Below are 23,514 nucleotides of genomic sequence, written 5' to 3' on the forward strand. Positions count from 1 at the left end.
ACATTCTACGGGTAGTGTGTGGTATTAAGTGTCAAAGCAAAGAGTTCATATGCACAATTGTTTCAATAGATATGTTTCTTGTGAAGTGATCGTTTTGATTTATATCTCCATATGTTCTTGTTAATTAATAATTATACATTTGACTTTACCACTTATATTTGGCTTTGCAAAAATTGCAAAAACGTTTCTTCTTTTCGAGTCCGTTTCTGAAGAACTAGTTAACCGATAATAGGATATAGAACCGTTAATATGATATAGAACCGATAATAGGATATAGAGCTGACAATAGGATATATAACCGATAATAGGATACATAAACCGATAATAGTAGGGTACAGAACCGATGATAATATGACATACCAATAAAAGATACGGACCTAATATACATAGTCACAAAATACACTCGGTACAGAAGCTTTATGAATTTGGTCCACATCTTTTGTGAATTTTGTGTAAAATTGTTAATTGATATCATAACAATGTTACTAATCCTTGTTCTATTTATTTTGAAAATAAATGATATATATATATATATATATTTAAATCAAATTAGTAAAAGATAAACTGCACTGAATGTTTCTATAGAAAGTTGCTTAATGAGCAACGTGTGAAAAACTAGGTTTGTTTTCCTAACTATTAAAAAAATTATAAACCTGTTTTAATGTTGACATTTGAATAAATAGTTTAGTAAAAACATTTATGTACAGTATTACAACATTTGACTGGATCATTTTATCATAAACTTATCTCAAAAGACTGTCACAAAGTTTTTAGAAGTAGAGGGCGCTGTGGTGATTTTTAAAGACAAAATATTCTACAATTTGAAAATAAGAATACAACTGGTAGAATCAAATGTATATGGAACAGAAACGTTAATAATTACACTAACTAGCAGAGCCTGCTTCAGAGCTTTCAGAATCGACTCATATTTCAACTTGAAAATTAATAATTACCAAACATTTTTTTCGGATTTTGAACCAAATAAATCATTCAAAAATATGATATCTAGAGTATACAAGAGCCTAATTGATGGTACCTTGTTGACTTGTCTCTTACCAGCATATTTGGATATGTGTACCACTTGAGGTATACAAGATTACGGGCCTTATATAAATGACAGACCGTTGAAAGCTGGTACAAGTTTTGTTAGAACTTGGTTGTTCTAGCATACTACAGTCAGGTAACAGCGTATTTTATAAATCGTCAGCCGGACATAAGCAGGTAAGAATTGAACTTCTCAATACTTTATGACATTTTTTATTTCATTTTGATTAACAAATTCGGGGATCATTTTTACTAATAGAAACATTACCAAAATACTACCAAACTGAAACTTAACAAAAACTAACTTACTGTAACTTGAAAAAACATAAAATATTACAATGATAACAAATATACTATAACCTTAGGCCTAATAAATAATTTAAGAGCTTTTGGAAATAGTAACTAATGCATTGCACATTTTAAATAGTGAATGACTTAATACACTCTGTACATACAGAACAATGATAACGTAACATACTTACATCATTTTGATTCACCTCCGTTATTTGAGGGGCGGGTGAGAAATGTGTTTTTGGTTTTTGATAGTTTTTTTAATGGATGGAGAAATAATATTAGTGCTTTGGAAAAAAAAACCAATAAAAGTTTGCAATATTAGCTACTGTATGAACGAAAATTCCCATGTACTATTTCCTTAAAAGTAGTTAAACTATTCAAGTGCAAAATTTATTTTAAAGTATTTAGGAGGATTATTTAAAACAAACTGTTCGTCATTTTCGTGAAATTGATGATAGTTGACGATATTCAACTACGTCCCTTTACGCCGAATATTCAACAGTTTATCAGTTATTTCAATTATAAATTAAAATTAATAAAAATATATCATCTATTTGCTAATTTTGTTTCTTTACAGAACCATGTTAGTTTTGCGTCTAGCGTTGCTAGTGGGCTGTTTCCTGTCTTTTAAAGTAACAGTAGCAGAACAACAGACTAATCTTGAGACACAAGATGTTCTAAATACCGCCGATGCAAGTCAAGAAATTGATCAGCAACAACCTTATCCAATAAAAGAGGTTTTACCACAAGCTGACATCCAATCTGACGTCACAAACACAGATGCCAATGAAGATACAAGTTATCGATGTCGTCGTCGTCGATATCGGTATCGTCGCCACGTTATCAGATACCGGTTAACACGAATTACTTTCTATTTCAGAGGTAGATCGTTAATCTTCAGGTATTTTATGCGAGGACGGTTCCACAAAGAAGTTTCAAACTACCAGTGGCGCGGAAGTCGATTGTTCTTCTACTGGCGGTTAGGACGTTCTTGGAGGTTCATGCCTTTCTTTTCCTATGGCGGTCGCAGGTATGTATTCAGACGAGGAATGTACAGATGCGGAAAGTACTATATTCGAAAACGTGGGTCTCGAGGATTTTGGGTACGTCGTACTTATCGAGTGACACGACAAAGATTGTTCTGGCGGAACCGACGAATGTACATCTCTTTCTACTACGGAAGAAGGCGATATGTACGCGTTGTTAGGTACGTCTGGAGAGGTGGATATCTAATGTATTACTTCCACTTTGGGCGTATTAGAGGTTGGCGAAGAGTGACATCTTTCTACATTGGGCGTCGACGATACCGCTTCTACAGGGGCAGATACCGATGTGGACGACTCTACATCTGGGGACGAGGTCGGCAAATCACCGTGCGTGGTTATCGTGTAACAAGACAGAGATTGTTTTATAGGAACCGACGTATGTACATCTCATTCTACTACGGAAGAAGACGATATGTACGCGTTGTTAGGTACGTCTGGAGAAGTGGGTATCTGATGTACTATTTTAGCTTTGGTCATATCAGAGGTTGGCGAAGAGCAACATCTTTCTACATCGGGCGTCGACGATATCGCTTCTACAAGGGTAGATACCGATGTGGACGATTTTACATCTGGGGACGAGGTCGACGATTTACCGTGCGAGGTTATCGAGTAACAAGACAAAGAGTATTCTATAGGAACAGACGTATGTACATCTCTTTCTACTACGGAAGAAGACGATATGTACGCGTTGTTAAATACGTCTGGAGACGTGGGTATCTGATGTACTATTTTAGCTTTGGCCATATCAGAGGTTGGCGAAGAGCAACATCTTTCTACATTGGGCGTCGACGATATCGTTTCTACAAGGGTAGATACCGATGTGGACGATTCTACATCTGGGGACGAGGTCAACGATTTACCGTTAGAGGTTATCGTGTAACAAGACAGAGAGTGTTTTATAGGAACCGACGAATGTACATCTCTTTCTACTACGGAAGAAGACGATATGTACGCGTTGTTAGGTACGTCTGGAGAGGTGGATATCTGATGTACTATTTTAGCTTTGGCCATATCAGAGGTTGGCGAAAAACAACATCTTTCTACATCGGGCGTCGACGATACCGCTTCTACAAGGGTAGATACCGATGTGGACGATTCTACATTTGGGGACGAGGTCGACGATTTACAGTGAAACGCCGTCCAGTGCATCGTGTCACAAAACAAAGATTGTTCTATCGAAACGGACGCATGTACCTTATTTGGTACTACAGAGGAAGAAGATATACTCGTGTTGTAAAATATACTTGGAGAAACAATCGAATGGTATATTACTTCCGTTTTGGACGTCATAGAGGCTGGCGAACAGTCAGTTACTTCTATATAGGGCGCCGACGATACCGATACGTCAACGGTAAATATACATCTGGACGGAGTTACATCAAAGCAGGAGGTGGACGACTAAGAGTGTATGGCCGTCTCCCAATACGTAACATAAATAAAAGAAGACGAATTTCCTATTTCTTTATGTCACATGGTAGATTGTATTACCGATTCTATAGAGGTAATAGGTACGTTACTACAATAATGAAATATACCCGACGTCATAATCGTCTGTACTATTACATTGGCCACAGGTGGCGCATTGTTACATCATATCAGTACAATGGCAGGTATTACACCATTGTGAATGGACGATACAGAATAACTACCCATCGTGCTTTTATCCATCGACACTACACTAGACATGCAATCCACACCAGCTCTGTGCTGCACAAATACATCACAAGAAATATAATTCATCGTAGAGTTGTTTACCACCATCGACATGTTCACCACAGACATGTTGTCAGACATGTTCGTCACTTTCATCACACCATTCACAGACATTCCCATCGTGTTCTACATCATCACTACAAAACATCTCATAGACGAAATATCAATCATCACCGTACTATTCGTCATGTGAGGCATTACCACCATTTGCACCATAAATATCACACTCGCACACTTCACACTCGAGTGTACGTAAATCATCGAAGAAACGTACATCATCACGTTACCAGAAAACACGTTCATCATTACCATCATCTACACAACAAGTATCATCGACGTAATATTGTAACACATCGTTACGTCAATCACCGTCATAACACAATACATCGTCACAATGTTCGACATGTTCGTCATATCTATCACCGATTGCATAGACACCATCACCGCGCTGTCCATCGCCATGTGCGTATAAATCACCATAGGAACGTGATCCATCGTCATGTAGTGCGTCATGTTAAACACTTCCATCATGTACTTCACAAGCACAGTCATTTGGTGAGACATCATCATAGAAACGTTTACCATCGACGTAACATAACACATCGACACGTACTGGTACATAGACACCATTACCGCCATGCCTATCACCGACACCATGTTCGTGTTTTACATAGGCATGTTAATGTGAACCACAATCGCAATGTTATTCATCGCCATTACGTGAGACATGTGCGTCATTTCCACCATACACGTCATCTGCATCGACGTTTTGTACGTCATCACCACCGATATGTTAAACATAGACGTAACGTCATCCACCGTCACGTAGTTAAACATGTAAAGCATTATCATCACGTACTTCATCGACACATTCATCGCGTGATTAATCGAAATGCATACGTCAACCACAGACATAACTACCGTCACCGACATGTTGTGAGGCACGTCAAACACTTGCAACACATAATCAATAAGTATCACAATCGAAGTGTAAGTAGTCATGCGACGGTAAATCATCGCCGAAACGTCGTACACCGTCACGTTTTACGACACGTTCACCACTACCGACACAACATCCAAAGATACCATACTCGTCAACTCCACCACAACGCATATGTAAACCATCGTAGAAATGTCGTTCATCGACATTATGTTAGACACGTCAAACACCTGCATCAGGCTCGACATGTCCACCAACGCCGTACATTGCACCGTAACACATACGTCAACCACAGACGAAACGTGATCCACCGACATGTCCTGCGTCATGTTCACCACTACCATCACGCTTACCATAAACACGCTACCCGTAACATTTACAAAAATGCGTTTGTAAATCATCGACGTAACGTCATACATCGTCACGTGTTAAGACACGTGCATCACTACCATCACATTATCCGCAAACACCATCATAAGAATATCGTCACAAGATCTTACCTCAACCATCGCCGAAATATAATCCATAGACATCATCTCAGACATAACCGCCACTTTACTCAAATTGTAAACCGATACAAAACTAAAAACGTTTATACAAAAGCCTATGTCAACCACAGGCGAAACGTAATTAAACGTAGATATATCAACCATAGACAGAACATCAGACAGGTTGTAAACAGATACGTCACCCGAAATGTTTACAAACGACAGTACATTAACCACCATAGACATATTCAACATCGTCAAACTATAAGTCATGTTCATCATTATCATCACATCATTCGAAAACATCACGTCAGAAATGTATTCCGTAACGCATACGTAAACCATAGACGTAATGTTGTACATCGCTACCATCGTCGCCACAACCATCACTACCATCACACATACACACGATATACCACCAAAAATGTTTTACATAGAAAGAACGTCCATCACCGACGTAACTTGTCACAAAAACACTACGTGAGACATGTACACCATTATCACCACGCCATACACAAACATTATCACCGCAACGTTAACCACAGAGTCAACGTTCATCACAGACGCAACATCATCCATCGTCATTACAAACGACATGTCCACCATTACAGACACAACTACCACAGACACGCCACCAAAAATGTACATACCAATGCATACGTTAACCACGTGCAGAGAAGAATACATCGATATCACCTCCGCCATGTGAAACATTACAGACATAACATCAATGTGAACACACACCGAAATGTCGTCACTCGTCATTATGTAAATCACCGACGAAACATCATTCACCGACATCACCATCGACATGTACAACATTACCATCATGTTCTGCATAGACACGTCCACCGAAACGTGTTCAAGAATGCTTACGTGAATCATAGACGAAACGTCATTCATCGTCATCACGTTCGACACGTTCGTCATTTCCATCACGCCGTACATAGACATATTAACAGACATGTTCAAACACACAAAAATGTATATCACAGACGAAACATACGTCACAACAAATACATACGTCATGTGACTCATCATCATCATGCCAGGCACGTGCATCATCATCGAGTGTTGGTATCTCATCGTAACGTCAGCCACCGACGAAACGTCATCCATCGACACATCGTTCGACATGTCCAACACTTGCATCACGTGTTACACAAATACCATCATCGAAACTTGGTTAGCCATGTGAACGTAAGCCATCGAAGAAATATCAGACATCGTCATCATGTACGTCATGTCCGCCATTATCATCACGTTGTACATGTACATCATCACCGACACTTACATCGTAATATCAACGTGAACCACCGACGTAACGTTATACATCGTCGTCGCGTTAACCATGTTCAACATTACCATCATATAGTAAATGTACACGGACACCGAAGCGTCAGCAGTCACGTGAATGTAAACCATCGAAAAAACATTCACCTACATCGTACCATTACGCATGCTAAACATTTCCACAAGGTGTTACACCGACACACTCACATAACACGACACCATCACGTAAACGTCAACCATCGACGTAACATCAAGCATAGACACAACGTCCGTCATGTTCGACATTACCACCATGTATTGCACAGACATCGTCATATCGTGAAGCAACATCACCGAAACGTATACCATCGACGAAACGTGCATCACCATTACCACAAAAGCCATGTCCATCATTACCATCGCTCCTTCCACAGGCATCTTCACCGTAATGTGCATACCCAGGTTCACGTGACCCACAACCGCAACGTTGCACATCACCACCACCTGCGTCACGTTCGTCATTACCATCACGTAATAAATAGGCACCAACATAAGAACGTGTCCACACATGCACATGTGAGTCATCATAGACACGTGCGCCATAACACTCACGTGAGCCATTCGCGCCATATTTACCATCGTCTGACAAGGTATAGCAAACGTGTGCTACATCACCATCGAAACGTTTATCACAGACGTAACGTACATCATAACAGGCACATTCAGCCACGCACGCACCACCACCACTAAATGAACGAATTATAACCTATGCAAACGAATATACTTATAGAAATTAAACATTTCTATACATTATTTAAAGTGAATCTAATAATTAAAACCTCGTTCACATGCGATTATCATAATACGAATGTATTTATTCAATTCTATTGGAATATCTGTCTTTTCAATGTGATTAAAATTGACATTCTGTGATATTATTCAGATAGAGAGAGGAGAATTAAATGTCATAAACGTTATTGCATATTTGTGGCTTATTTTCTATTCCTGATGTGTCTTGTGTCTTCTTTTTACTTTCTTGATTACGTGAACAATTTGTAGAGAATAAAATGATAAATTAACTACACGTCACAAATAACTAAATATTGATGACGATATCAAAAATGATAGGCCTACTTTAAGCGGTACTTACAATTGGTTGTTGGGTTTGGAAAAACTGAGCTAAGGAAGCGTTCAACTTCTCCAACAATTTATATTATACCTAGAAAAATATTCAAAATACTAATAGTGGTTTTGGATAAAATTCTTAATTTTTTTTAATAGGCCTATTATAGATTTAACAGCAAGCCACCAGTAACACTCACACCAAACATCATGAATAGAGAACGTACTCAAAGACAAATTAAATATTTTGTTAACAAATTAATGAAGTAGGCGTACTATCTCAACCTGTGCTACCAGACGGGACATCTTTAATTTCAATCATAAATCGTAATCAGCCTACTGTAATGTTAACTGTAAGGTCCTGTCAAAGAACATAGTCTACTTGACACAGCCGAGTTGACCAACACCCACAGTAGTACGCCTTGCACTACAGTAGGGCTATGCAATTATTAAATATATACCTATATGTAATCTATCGTCTATATAAAACCATGGCATTGTTTTCCTTTAAATTTATACATGCATGCATTGTATTCAGTAATGAAAAAAATAATAAAAATATTTGATTTAACCCAACTCACTCTAACTAGGATATCGCTATATTGAAACAACACAACTGAAAGAACATAGGTCCAACTGCTATTTATTAGGTTGTTTAAAAACTATTTGTATTAAAATAAAATTCTATACAATTACATACATTATATAGATATTATATGTGATATTTACCTTTTCTTAGGCCTAGAAAACGTCGAATTAAGACGTAATCGCTTTTTATTCATGTTTAGCATGCGCATCGTCTTGTTGATGGATTACAACAACAGTGCAGCAATAACTCTGGCGAATCTCTTTTCCTGCTATATAGTCTAACTTATAATAAATACATGTTGGCCGCGATGCCAGGCGAGGTTATTAGCTACACTCTAGTTATGTGGGCCAGCCTTAGTTCAGTATGACACCGTATGCTCCACGCCACGCACGGTCAGCAAACCAAGCACAATATGCCATTGGGCCTACATATGTAGGCCTAGACCACATACCTGAGATAATCCGAATGAATTAGAATTTCGTCTCTGTCCTTTTCAATCTTGTAGTTAGTATACTAAACCTCTCACCGTTTATGTGTTTTGTACAATACAAGCCTTATTTGTGTTTAAATTACTGTTTTGGTGTTGTCTTAACTTATTGCGAGTAGAAGAATTCCGAGTACCGAAACACACGTGTGTCTGTTTACATTTCTTCTGCGCTCTACGTCAAACACCGTCAACAAACCCGTCAACAAGCGTTGAACTCGTCAACCGTCAAAGTTATTACGTCAAAGTTAACTTTGACGTAGTGACTTTGACCTACCTGTGAGACATTGCACATGAATGTTAGGTGAATACAACTAATAGAATAGAACACATGATTAAAAAATAGTAGGTATAAACTGGCTTGAAAATGTTTTATTTATTATTGTGAATATGCATTCAAATCTAAAGTACATCCTCAAGTTAAATACGTATTCGTATTTATATTATGCGTAGAAAAGTATAGTAACACACACGTAAATTAAGGTTATCTACCTAATTGTAAACAGATTTGACAACAAAGTGTACGTATGCCACTGTTACAAATTTAGAGCAGAAACAAATTAACTGGTAATAAATATTTTAATAAGCCTAATATGTAATACAACATGTCACTTCAATATCTCTAAAGCTTGGTTCCCACTAGAACGTAACGCAAGGACGTAAGCGCAACGCAGGCGTGTTAACCAATGACAAGCGACAGTTCGAATAATCCATCGTTTGTGATTGGTCAATTCGCTTACGTTGCGTTACGTCCTTGTGTCGCGTCTCTAGTGGGATCCAAGCATAAGTGGTTGGCTTTGAATCTAAATTTAAAGTTTAATAAGTTATAGTACAAAGAAGTTGACTGAAAAGAAAACAATTAAAAAGAAAACAAATAAAACAAACTGAGGATTCCTTTCCCCTCAATATTCTATATTAAAATGAAACGTAACGTAAACTGAATATGATGTTAATGGTAACTTAAACAAGGATAATATCATTGTTATACATGTGCAATTGGTAGGTTGTTTTAGCACATTAACTAAACCAAATTAAGTATATTACAACTATCATATTATTCGTACTTATTTGGGAAACTTTTTTATATGTATCCAATATTTGTAGCCAATAATGTGTCTCTCTAAGACATTTAGGACCTTTATTCACAAATATGATGAAAATGGGTTATTGTATTTCTCCCAGATTTGTATAATGTCCCGTTATTAAATATGTGTATTGCGCGCGCGCCTTCTCAAAATTCATCATGATAATAATCGTCATGATCATCATGATCGTGATCTGGATGATCATCATCGTCATAATGATGATAATGATGCACTTCGTGTGGGTGAGTATCGTTGTGGTGCATGTAGTCGTGGTCTGGATGGGTTTCGTTGCCACCGTAGTAATGGTAATGGTGTATTTCATGGTGTGGATACGGGTGAGTTTCATTGTACATGTGATGATCATCTGGGTACTCATGCGTGTCGTTGTACATGTGGTCGTCGTGGTGATAGTCATCAGGGTGGCCATAGTGATGGATGTCATGGTGATCATCTGGATGGATGTCATGGTGATCATCTGGATGGATGTCATGGTGATCATCTGGATGGATGTCATGGTGATCATCTGGATGAATGTCATGGTGATCATCTGGATGGATGTCATGGTGATCATCTGGATGGATGTCATGGTGATCATCTGGATGAATGTCATGGTGATCTAAATCATGGTGGTCATCAGGATGTAGATGGTCGTCTGGATGAATATCATGATGATCGTCGTCATGGTGATCATCTGGATGGCCATCGTGATCATCGTGATGATCGTCGTCATGGTGATCATCCGGGTGTCCATCATCATGATGATCATCGGGATGCGCATTAGCCGGTTTTGCGTTCTTCTGAGGCTTTTCTACAGCAGCCTTGTCAACATCATCGTCATCATCTACAGCTTCCACATTCACGCCATCATCATCATCTTGGGCGGCTTTAACATTATCGTCTGCTGCTGTGTTCTGCGATGTCTCTCTTCTCGGTACTGCTTCACAACTCACAATTATCACAAGTAAAATGCAACCAAACAATATACTTCGTTTCAATAACTCCATTCTGGAAAAACAAATAAACAATGTTGCCTAATTACACACATTCTACAAGTACGTATAGGCCTATGTAAATTGGCGATGTAAATGCTGGAATTAATTATACACAACTCTCTTAAACATTCATACAAGAATAATATTCCATTTTAATTAACATTATTCATTAGAAAACTATTTTTTAATGTAGGCCTATTCGACAAATTATTTGAAATAGGCCTAATGATTAATAATCGCCAACAAAAAAATAAAAGTAGCCATGTGTCCTATGACGTCAGACTTTAGTTAACAACCAGCAACTGTTTTGTGCCACGTGCATAGGAATTCTGCAATTTCAAATATGAAATTGTAAAATTAAAAGCAATGTTTTTTTCCTGGTTAACCGGTCCATGGAAAAGTAATTTGAATCAAAGTAAATTGTAGCCTATACATTATTGTTAAAACTGACAGAACAGTCTTTTCCTATTGGCGGTTCACCCTGGAGAAATAGAAATAATTAAAAGCTCGGGAACAGTACATTTCTCGATTGGACCACCCTGGCAGTGAATAAATAAATAATAATAATAATAAATAATATAATAAATAAATATCAAAACGTTTTAAAACTATGGAAGAAAGTAGTTTAGTTGATTGACTTCTTTTCTTAAAATTTAATCAAAGGGGTTTATTAATGACTTCCTGTATTACATGTTAATTTCCGCTTCTTTAATGAATTACGATTATTGAGATCTGATACCTATAATTAATAGGTCAGGCCGAAAAGGTGCTACTAATTACGAATTATAAAATAATTATGGAAAGACTAGTTCTTCTAAAGCGTGCATAGTTATACAATTTACAATTATGAAAAAAGATACCGCAATCTATTACTTATTAGCCTGTTTTGTGTGGTGCACGATGTTAAACGTTAAACAATTTTTTAAAAAAGGAAAGAAAAGTCGGACTTACAAAAAGCATGAACAAATCGAATACCAATAGAAAAACAGAAAAAATATATCTTTATACTTACATTATAGACTATTATCACCAGCGACTGTAATCGTCTTGTAACCTGTGCACTTGCTAGGTCCACCGTAACCAACGTTCTGCTTATAAAGAACAGAACTCAACCGGGTAACACGTTACCGTTTTGTCGCATCAATTATTAACTTTTTGGTAAGTCTGGTGGCACCGTAACGTGGCATCTACGTTGTACGATCAAATGCGGGTTTAATTTTGCCTAAAAAGCAAGAGGACTTGCATCATGGAGCATTACCTCAATTTGTATTAATAATTTTGAATAATTTCAATTACATCATACGTTTTATGATGACACACTATTACGTACATTTTTCTGATAGCGTGTACACGAAATACGAATAAAACCAATGTCCCTTTGTATGTCTGGGGTTTCTTTGCGTTACATCCACACTTATTCCGTTTCACGGAACGGAAGACGGCGCCTTGCTGTTAAATGATGAACGGTGTCATTTTCCGTTCCGTCAATGTAGCTTACCGTCGTCTTCAAATAAATTGAGCGTAATTATTACGTATACAAACGAAACATAGATTTTAGTAGTTTAAGGCCCATTTACACTAGGACGATAACGATCGATGATAAATATGCATTTTCATACATAAAGCAAAAGAAATCTAAGAGCAAAAATATCGTAACAATACGATTTTTATTGATAATACATCATTTGATTGGATTTTTAAAATTATTAATTTTACCAAAGACTAAATGATTATCCTAAAGTTTTATTTTTAAAATGTCTTTTGTTTTATGTAAGACAAATGTATGTTTATCTATTTATCGTCGATCGTTATCGTCCTAGTCCATCACCAATGCGTTTATTATCCTACTTGTTGACGATTTAAAAAGTCAAAAATATCCTTAAATAAAAAAATAAACAGAAAACAATGAACTCATTATTTACATTTTAATTATGAAACCCACTGTGTAAAGAACTGTACAGCTGTACATATTATTATATACGCACTTTGAGGGAAATTAAAGTTACCAAGTTTACAGGACAATACTATACAATAGTTTTATACTCAACGTAGAAAATCCTCCCACACCAAATGCGCGTTAAATCAATCTGACCAATCATAAGCCAGGAAACGCACGCGTACGCACAAACCACTAGGGTCATGATACTGACCAATAAGAGGCATTTAGTTCATTTACCAATAGACTATTCAAATATATACGTATTCACAGCCCAGTCATTAAATTAAAAATGTATAGAATTTATTCAGATGCGAATTCTTCAAATCTTCAATAAATATGTTTTAAAATAGCACAGTAGCTTGAAGATTAAATAGCATTTGAAGTCCTATGACATTATCTTAAGTATTACTCCGCGTCAACCAATTAAATATAAGGATACATTCTGGGCTCGTTATCAATTAAATGTGTATTTCAGAACAAAACAAAAATTATAACAAACTTGGTACAAACTGGTTTGAAGATGAAAAAAATAGACAAGCGAAAAAAAAAAACATGAGGTTGAGTTGATGTTTTTTTCAAACTGTAAGTAATGTAAATTTATCTTGTACAATATTTAAAATGCAGTTTTAATTATGGTAAACTACACTTATAATAAGTATATTAGGTAATATAGCAACATCAAAATCATTTTAACGGTATTAGTTTTACCGTATAATCATCACACCGGCATTGAGGTATGACCTACATATTTTTGTAACTTAAAAAACAAAACATTGGAACAGTATTCAGGATCTATTGCACACTTTAAACTCAAGATTACATATCAAAATAGAAAACAAAATAATTCATCAGCAAGCAAATTACAAAATTCCTACACAACTCTTGCGGCGTTCACAAGTTATTAGCAAACACATTTTAGTACAGAAAACAACGCCGTACATTTTGTTACCATGGAAATCTATCAATTATAAAGGAACCGTCTCTCGTCAAATTTACAAGACATCAAGCAATCTTATACCAACAGTAAACCGACAGTAACTCATTTGAGCTATAAGCTCCCATTGTCCACTTACTATCAGCAAAATCTCAACATTTTCACCCAATGACGCCAAATGTAACTTCTACTATAACACTGGTTAGAAAAAAATATTTGTATATTTAGCAAAAACTCTGCATTGCATACAAGGGCGTCTATGGTAGCAATATTCTGTTAGAAATTATGTAAGTTGGAGTACAAAATAAAAAAGGATCTATTGAAGGGCTCTGTCTACACTATCAAATTGAAAAACAAAGTGTGATGTGCCCAAATATGGTAGTGATATGACATCATCATGTACAGATATGATTACATCACATTTTTTTGTCACATAAAGTTTGATAGTGTAGACAGAGCTAAAAAAGAAAATAAGTCTTAAATATTCTAGGTTTTGTAGGTAAAAATGGCTGCAAAACTAAACAGCAGAAACATGTGAATCACCAAATGTTTGTGGTTTGAAAACTGCATTGTTCAAATCATCAATATCAATCAAATTAAAAATAAAATACTTTTACAAATTTAATTTTACCAATTAATATTTTAATTCATTTTTCATATTTATATTTTTGTTATTAAATAATGTTAAGTCCAGGTATAAAAGTAGTGCTACAGTATTTACACATATGAGAATACAAGTGAGATACATTACTGACTTGTTTGTATATTCTCCCCATAGATAACCTGTTGCATTTTTTTGGATTGCACGGCCCAACATCAAAGATTATGAACAGAGCGGAACAGACTCTGGAGTAGTAAATGAACTAATCACAATGCAGAAACGTACAAACAATCCTCCCACACTATTAATGTATAGCTTTGTTTGTTTGCCATTTTTACCTACAGATTTTCAAAAGGTTTTAGAAAAATGTTTTAATGTTACTTAAGCTCTGTCTACACAATCAAGCTTTATATGATAGAAAAAAAAGTGATGTGCCCATATATGGACGTGATGATGTCATATCACTACCATATTTGGGCACATCACACTTGTTTGATAGTGTAGACAGAGCTTTACATGTATGCACATATTGCAATTTAAACAAAATTTTTGTATGTCATCTACGAAGAAGTCCACATTGCAATTTTGAGTAAACGAGGCTTCACAAGAAATAAAATGAATCTACATTAGAGGAGTGAAATTAGGAAATACCTAAAAATAGTGTTGATGACCGTCGACCGCTTGCCACTGAGCATCATAACAAAATGACTGGCTGATGGAGCTTAGAAAATAAGCATTTCAAGACAGTAACGATCCATTTACACAGATGAGCGGTAACGGTAAGCAGAAAAAACTGTGTAGCTTGTCCCACATAGAATATGTAACTATCCTGAGCAGAAACCGTTAGTCCGCTCCGCATTGTGTGTTAATGGTAATAAAGAATAACATAGATTCTATTTTTTTATCACCATTACCACTCGTCTGTGTAAGCCGTTAGATTATAAGGATGTCAAATAGAGAGTGATTAACCAGGAATATTCTGACATATTCTATCATTGTTTAATATGTTTATATGGTGAATATAAATGTTATCCACATACGACATTGTAACCAGATACTGGTTCTAGTATTTTTTGGTAAGATTTGCCGAGTCGCTTCACGTTACTTCCGTTAGTAAAGTTTTTTCGGTTTTTACTTGATTTCCTAAACCACCAGGCCCATCATGATTACTGAAAAACATAAAAGTGTTGATAGTGTTAGTTCTATCACTATCAATAAAATACTACATCCTGCAACAAATAAATTAATTAAACCCTACTAGAAAGATTTAACTGAAAGCAATTGGAATTAATTTGGCTGTTGTTCAGAGAAAAGGTTCTATAAACACTTTCTTTTAAATACCACATTTGTATTCAACCTTTTTTCGATTTGGAATGTTAAATCTCTGTCTACACTATCAAACTTTATGTGACAAAAAAAATGTGATGTGCCCATATATGGACATGATGTCATATCACTACTATATTTGGCCATATTACTACCATATTTGGGCATGTCACACTTTTTTTTGTGAAAGTAGTTTGATAGTGTAGACAGAGCTTTTGTATTAAATAACAATAGGAATAAATTGGTTTTTCAAAATTGGTAGAAAATCATGCAACTCAACATGGTTGGCAAGTATGCATAGTAATACACAAATTTGTTAGATACAACACACAATATATTTAACATCCTGAAAAAAAAAATTGAAAACAGTTGTAGCAAACATCTCACCTTGATAAACTTCCAATTTTACTGGATGACGACGTGAACCTGACGACAGTTGAGGATGGCATAGATTGCGCTTTATTTACCAGCGAATTTACTTTAGACACAGTCTTTAAGTTGAGTTTAATAGCTTGCTCATCCTCTACTTTAGTTGCATTATTTAATTTGATTGAGGCTAACTGTATTGAATTGTTCATCGTCTTAATAGTGTTGCTACTATTAGTACTACTAATGGTTTGTTTACAATCTGCTGGGATATCCGTATTTTGGGAAGTTTTTACAGCTGCCGGTATCGGATAGTTCAATTGTAAAACAGTAGCAGCTGGTGCAGTGGAATGCCCTTGGGACGCTAATATTGGACCTGAACAAAAATTAAAAACAGAAATTTTTTATAAAAATTGCAAAATAATATGATAAACCTAATAAAAAAAATAATTGTGAAACATAATTTTATATTTGAAAATAATAAAAGGTTTGGCATGAAAAATGAAGAGAAAGTGGTCAAATTAGAATTTAAAAACAGCAAAATAGTAAAACTTAACATAGTTTTGAACATCACTAACATTTTCTTATTTCAGATGAAAATGAAATGGACAACATGTTGTTTTGTTTGTTGTTAGCAAGTTATACAAGTATCCAAAAAGAAAAAACAACTCACCTCGTCCCGTTACTTCAACAACAGGTTCAAGTGTCACTATACTATTGTTTTTATTATCCGATTCATTTGAAGTATTTTGTGAACTGTCTGCAGGCTGCACAAGCAATGGCAGCTGTTCTACAACCGGAACAGATGGTGAATTCACAAAAGTACTTGGTTCAAGCGTAAACTTTGATGTTGGCAGCGTTGAGAAACAGGCGTTCATACTCGTTGAAGTTGGACTGCCAACGTCAACTTCAATAGTTTGTGATTCAACGTCCGTAATCGGTTTCTCTTTCAAAGAGCTTTCCGCTATCTCGTCAAACGTTTCCATGTCTGAGAGTATTTGCTGAGGTGGCTTGCTGGATGTTTGTGTCAGGAAATTTGTTAATAAATTGTCTTCCAAAACAGATTGTTTTGGTGTTTCTATATTGAGTGCTTCCATAGGAGGCGGTGTCTTTGGTCTGTAATGAGGCCTACAATAGAATAAAAAATATTAATATTAATAAAGTTATCTAATTTTAAATATGAATTTAGAAAACTTGGGTTGGGTTTCGTCGCTCTTATTTATAATAATATATTAATTTATAGTTTTATCACAAACTTTGTACATAGAAAAGAAAAATAAATGTTTTTGGAAAAAAGTGTCACCATTTACATGCTAAGGGAAACACTTAAATTTAAGAATTTCTATTGAAATGAATAAAATTTAAGGAAAATCCTCAGATGGCATACCTAATATTAAAGTGAAATACCTGGACAAGAATAATTTGACTGATTGGCGAATAGGGACACTGGTTACTTACATTCTGCTAGCTCGTATATCTGCAATTATTCTGTCTAAAGGTGGAAGACTGTCATTTGTGGATGGCCAAGTACTTGATTGTGATGAACCCCTATACCGCCCTCTACTATCATCAAGTGAGTGAGTGCTTAATGACACAGAATTTTGCCACGATGACGACGATTGTTTATTTTCAGGGTTGAAAACAGAAGTGTCTAATTTGTAAAGTTCATTATCAACTCCTGTATGTGCTCTATCAAGCACAATTCTAAAGGGAAACAAAATAAGAAAATTAATCAATATTTATTTTATTCAAATACATTTAAGAATGCCTCCAAAAATTTAAACAAATCAATAAAATCACAATAAAAGGCAGAATATAAAAAATGTTTGAAACTTCAATACAATGCACATTTCTCAAGTCATATTTTAGAAATAGAAAGACTGTTTTGAATTTCGTTGAAATCCAAAAAATAAAGTTCCACTGAGTTGTACAACTTACCTTCCTCCCCTGCCTATTCTTCTTCTGGCAAAGCCTATACATTTTCTAGAATCTTTCACTTTTAAAGAGGTACAACAATAACGATAGCGTTTATCTGATATGTCTTTAACATGTTGATTTGACCATGGCCAGCCGCATACAAAACGTGAATGAGGCTGAAACAAGTAAAATAGAATAAATTAACAAATCCGAAACCCTTGGCAATAAGGTTTATCACAAATACTAAATAGGAACGTCATTGCACAATCCATAATCCATGAAGGATTTGGGAGCAATAGCGCCACCGTTTAATAAAAATACTGGTGGTGATGCTATTCATCCAAATTCCTTCCCATTAAGCATCGCTCACTATTTGCGATAAACCTTATATCAAAATATTAAATAAGGTAACATGTTATGTTCAAAATAAAAAGCACAATGTACTTAAAAAATCGATATAGATATAATAGATATGCTACAACAACATATTCAAGATTAAGTTTAACACGAGCCTTACCGCGTGATAATTGCATCCTTTCCGCCGTCTGAATGCAAAGGTACCGTCAGGATCATTCTCTTCTTCCTGATCAGATATTGATTGCACTGGAGAGATATCTTCATCAGATAGTCGGTAATCATGGAATCTTGGATCAAGTTCGTTATACAGATTCTTGCGTTGTCTTTGCTTGTCTGTACTCACTTTATGTTTTCGTTTCTTGTATTCTCGCTTTTTTCGTACAGCTTCCTCCTAAAAAGATGAATCGTTAACAAATTTTATAGCACTCTGGAGGGTGGGGGAACTCTATGCGGTAGCCGTAACTTATCGTGGAGAGAACCCAGCTGTCTAGCATCAGCTCCCACATGAGGGCGTGGTTGCGGAATAGTCCATTATGGTCAGGTTCCAGGAGTATTCTAGGAACTCTAAGTTCCTTATTAAGCCCTCCCTCTGGAGAGCATGGGCTATTGTCGGTTTATCCAGGTAAGCTAGGCATGTTATTTTATGTTAAATAAGTTATATCCAATAAAATAAACTGCAATAATTTGATACAAAATGGTACATACGGTGTGGCTCCATGATTTGTAGTGATTTCCATTAGGTATAACAGGTACACTATATGAAGGCTGTTTCTTGGCTAATTCCTCACATTCACGTAATAATTCACCACTATAGTCCTGAGTATGGTAGCTACAAAAAACAAACATTTATTACAATTTCTCATTAATAATGATAATTATGAGGATAAAAGCTAATTTATGTTCTCTGCTTAATGTTAAAACTTCCATCAATCATTTCTTTCAAATGTTATTATTATGTACTTATGTATAAGATTAACATCTTACCGTTTTTCAAAAACTTCTATTGTTAAATGAAGCTTTTCTTTCTTGTACTTTTCTCTTCTTTTTACCATTTCCAGTAAAGTTCTGAAAGACAAAAGGAAAAATATTTGAAAAATAAAATGGATATGTAATACATGGGTCACATTCAAAATCCAAGGCCAAAAAAGTGAAACCAAATTTATATTGTAAAAAGTAGGAAAAAAGTTATGTTTTCTTTTTCTCAATGAGTCAATATAATGATCTTACACAGCTCTATTTAAATCTCTTCTTAGTTTCAACATTTTCTCATAAGATACTTCGTCGTTTTTGCGATTCTTTCTTGTTTGCATTTTCTCCGTCCTCCTCCTGAATGCCACGTAGGGATTGCTCGTTGTTGAACCATCTCGCTTTTCTTGTTTCACAGTGGGAATTAAAGAATGTCCCTGAATTAACAAAAAGAGAAACACTTCTAAATCTAAACTTATACACACACTTTTAAATCTAGCGCCACCTAATCTTATAATATTAATATCGAACATTTATAAAGTGCTCTTTACCAGAGTCTCACAGCACAACATGAAAGGAACAACTATTAAAGTAGATGAGTTTTCAGGAGAGATTTGAATTGAAAAGGGTATGGAGTGTAATGGATGGAATGAAGAAGTTGGTTCCAGATCTCTGGTACTTGAGCAGAGAAGCCCTTAGGCATGGATTTTAGGTTGGTTCTAGGTGGTGTTAACATAAGAGGATCTATTTCAGAACTTGATAAGCACATGATGTAAATTATTGTATGGTTTTCACAGAGTACATGGAGAGACATAGTGATAGCATAATCACTATCAATCTAGACACAAATACAAGAATGTTATGTCGCTAGTTGTAGGTAATATTTATGATTGTAATACTCACTATACTCAGCCGTTTATTCAACCAATAATCATACACAGCAATAATTAGATCATCATCTTCCTTTAAAAGTAGTTTTGCCTCTTTTAAGTTTACAACCTATTAAAACAAAGATATAAAATGTATGAATTTATTTGCTATGGTAAAATTATGTTACTTTGTGTGTATCATAGAATTTTATATAGGGTGGCCTAAGAAATCCTTCCTTATGTTTTATTTAATTTGTAGATTGCAATTAAATGATATGATTCTATAAATTACAATAACCTTATTCAGTTGAGATCCTTATATTTTACAGCCTGTCACGCATTTTTAATTGCTTTTTTATTTAATTTTGTAATGGATTACTTTTATTTTTACATGAAGCGCATAGAGCCTTTATGCATAATGCACTTAAAAGTCCAAATTTATTATTATTATTTGTTATTTTTACTCAACATATTTGTTTTGAATTGTATGCACAATGTTCATCCTTTAATACATCCAATCCAACACATTGAATGTATTGCCTACCGTTTGTCCACTGCCTTTCTCAAGTCTATCCATCATTTCTTCAAACTGACGAGAAGTGATATCAAAAGTTTTGGCTTGTTTCTTCACCCATTCATCATCATCTGAATCCATATCATAGTCTGGTGTTTCTTGTTCCATTCCCAATGCTATTTATAAAGAATTTGCATTTAAAAACAACTATTCATTTATTTAACATAATTTGATATATTTATACATTGTTTTGTACATATTTCTTGAAATCCTGGTTATTAATAAATAATTATTATAAAGTTATTATGACCATTAAAGGGGTAAATATATTATCAACAATGTCTAAAGCTCTGTCTACACTATAAAACTTTATGTGACAAAAAAATGTGATGTGCCCATATATGAACATGATGTCATATCACTACCATATTTAAGCATATCACTACCATATTGAGCACTTTTTTTGTCAAACTAGTTTGATAGTGTAGACATAGCTTTACAAAATAACACTTACTCTGTACATGGATGTACTGCCTTGGCTGCTTAAATGTGCCATCATACACTTGTTCATAGTTTTCTTTATTGATGAATTTACAATCTGGAGTTGGAATGACCAGGTGGTTTGCGGAACCATACACCTGTTGTGCTGAGATAGCTCTTTGTAAATGATGTTCCTGGTAAGAAAATAAAACAATATTAGTAAATAACAGAATTAACCATGTCAACCTACAGTACAATGGTTGCAGAGGCCATATTTACGAAAAGTATTGTATTTTGTGGTAGGCCCGTGGTACTGTAGCCTACTTTAGTGTAGTACACAACATTGTTATTGTATGTGGGTTTTCCCCAGTTTAGTTCAAACATCCTCAGAAAAATGTACAATTTGTAATAAAACAAAGACACAAAAAGCATAAAAAGAATGTAAATAAATTACATCAAGAAAATAATAAATATTTTTATTTTACACTTATTTAATTTTGTTTAATATTATAAATTAAAATCTTTCATAAATGCACATCTTTACAATCATAGAGAAATTAGGCTATTAATATTAGTTTTTATATTTTAAAAAGATGTTATTTTCTGGTACAGTATAATGTGCAATAAAACAAATAGACCCCACATGTGTTGCAAACAGTTATTTTGTGTACTTCCGCATTGCGCCCTCTAGAGGCAGTAGTAAACAACGCTATTATGGGATGTACAATTCAAATCGAATAATTATCATCAAAATATTCATGGAATTCAATGTATCTGTATACATACATTCAATAAAAATATATATAATAAAACAAATAAAAAATCATTGATAATTTAGTGCACCAATTAAATCGAAATGACTATAATTGACCCGTGAATTCGGTGGTTTCCAATTCTTCTTCGAGCGCCATTTCAAATCACGTGACCCGCCCTTAATTTTACTGTTTGTGTAAGTTTACGTATTATTTCATACTGGAAATAATTAATTTAGGTTTCAGTTTCAATCACAACATATTTTGAAAAGGATTCTTGTATTAGAAACCGATCATATCGTCTAAAATGATAAATCAGTTTGTACTCCCGCCAAAAACAGCTGTCCATCAAAACAAAATGGCCGCCCAATATTATTACGTATGCATAAATTATCCAGGTATTTTAGGTAAAAATCAACTTACCGATTCTTCCTCCTTTTCCATCCCAGATGGCATTTGGGGAACTGCTCGATTAATTGCCGAAAAATCGGGTAAATCTGGTAGCTCCTCAGATTTGTATATAGGCATGGGTTTTGAGGCGTCCAGGGCACGAGCCCTGAACGATAGTTTGCTCATGATGGATCCAATGAGCACGCGCTACTCTCTCGTGACCCCGTAAGATTCAGACGGGAATGTCTTTAATTCCCGTCTTTAACCGAATTTCCTTCGGCAAAAGGTAGCGAAATTTGAGAAATAATGTTATTTACTTCATGATTGTACTACAAGTGTTCTATCACTATTAGTAAAATCCTTGAAAAACGATTTTGAAAATGTTCGATCCCTTCATTTCGACCAAAAAATATGGCGGACACAATTCTCCACAATACCACGATCCTTTGCGGCAGTAACCTCCCAGTTGCGCGCGCAGCTCTTTTATTGCCTTTACAAAAACGATGAATAGAGATCGAATGCATGAATACCAACCACAAAATTTGAGCGGGTGCTGAACTTTTATCGAATTTTTAAGTATCGAACACATTGTAATTAACAATCATTGATGTGTTGTTTTAGAAATATTTTTCTATAATAAATTATTTTATAATATTTATAATTAACCTGATGGTTTTAATTATACCTCTTTGTTTTTTGTTTTTAATTTATTGTTCACCCAATATCCTCTCATCAGTAAAGTTAGACGGAACATTAAAAACGTACGTGATTATTTCCAAATAATAAGTCATTTATAAATATTAAATAATAATTTTTTTTATACAGTATTATTATTTAGGCCAAGGCAGCAGTTTAGTTTAAAAACTTTTATAATTTCTTTAGATTTTCAGGAAGTTTAGTCTACTAAATAAAACTTATTTTTGGCTTAAAAAAGAAAACGCTGAAGAATGAATATGCCACTCCCACCTCCCACGTGACTCTCAAAATAAAATTTGTCATTAGGGCCTATATAACGATATAGACCTATTGTACAT

At 35.0% G+C, this 23,514-nt stretch overlaps 3 protein-coding genes across 3 annotated transcripts; 1 reads left to right on the top strand and 2 right to left on the bottom strand.

Moving 5' to 3' along the window:
- The first annotated feature begins 1,153 nt into the window (after window positions 1-1,153).
- On the top strand, window positions 1,154-7,799 carry LOC144850765 (uncharacterized). Its single transcript, XM_078708187.1, has 2 exons — window positions 1,154-1,221; window positions 1,916-7,799. Exon 2 carries the CDS (start codon window positions 1,920-1,922, stop codon window positions 7,545-7,547), a length of 5,628 nt encoding a protein of 1,875 aa, XP_078564313.1. The 5' UTR covers window positions 1,154-1,221; window positions 1,916-1,919; the 3' UTR covers window positions 7,548-7,799.
- Window positions 7,800-9,358: 1,559 nt separating this feature from the next.
- On the bottom strand, window positions 9,359-12,158 carry LOC144858791 (uncharacterized). The gene is made up of 2 exons (XM_078714911.1): window positions 12,082-12,158; window positions 9,359-11,082 (listed from the first exon to the last, which is right to left on the bottom strand). Exon 2 carries the CDS (start codon window positions 11,079-11,081, stop codon window positions 10,224-10,226), a length of 858 nt encoding a protein of 285 aa, XP_078571037.1. The 5' UTR covers window position 11,082; window positions 12,082-12,158; the 3' UTR covers window positions 9,359-10,223.
- A 789-nt stretch (window positions 12,159-12,947) lies between these two features.
- On the bottom strand, window positions 12,948-22,914 carry LOC144850770 (enhancer of polycomb homolog 1-like). Its single transcript, XM_078708201.1, has 13 exons — window positions 22,514-22,914; window positions 21,373-21,532; window positions 20,889-21,034; window positions 20,379-20,474; window positions 19,737-19,912; window positions 19,494-19,574; window positions 19,215-19,338; window positions 18,670-18,900; window positions 18,174-18,328; window positions 17,694-17,939; window positions 16,909-17,363; window positions 16,257-16,611; window positions 12,948-15,712 (listed from the first exon to the last, which is right to left on the bottom strand). The coding sequence occupies exons 1-13, from the start codon at window positions 22,664-22,666 to the stop codon at window positions 15,640-15,642; spliced, it is 2,451 nt and encodes an 816-aa protein (XP_078564327.1). The 5' UTR covers window positions 22,667-22,914; the 3' UTR covers window positions 12,948-15,639.
- Window positions 22,915-23,514: the final 600 nt, after the last annotated feature.

Source organism: Antedon bifida, chromosome 1 (genome assembly GCF_963402885.1).
Source record: "Antedon bifida chromosome 1, ecAntBifi1.1, whole genome shotgun sequence".
NCBI lineage: Eukaryota > Metazoa > Echinodermata > Crinoidea > Comatulida > Antedonidae > Antedon > Antedon bifida.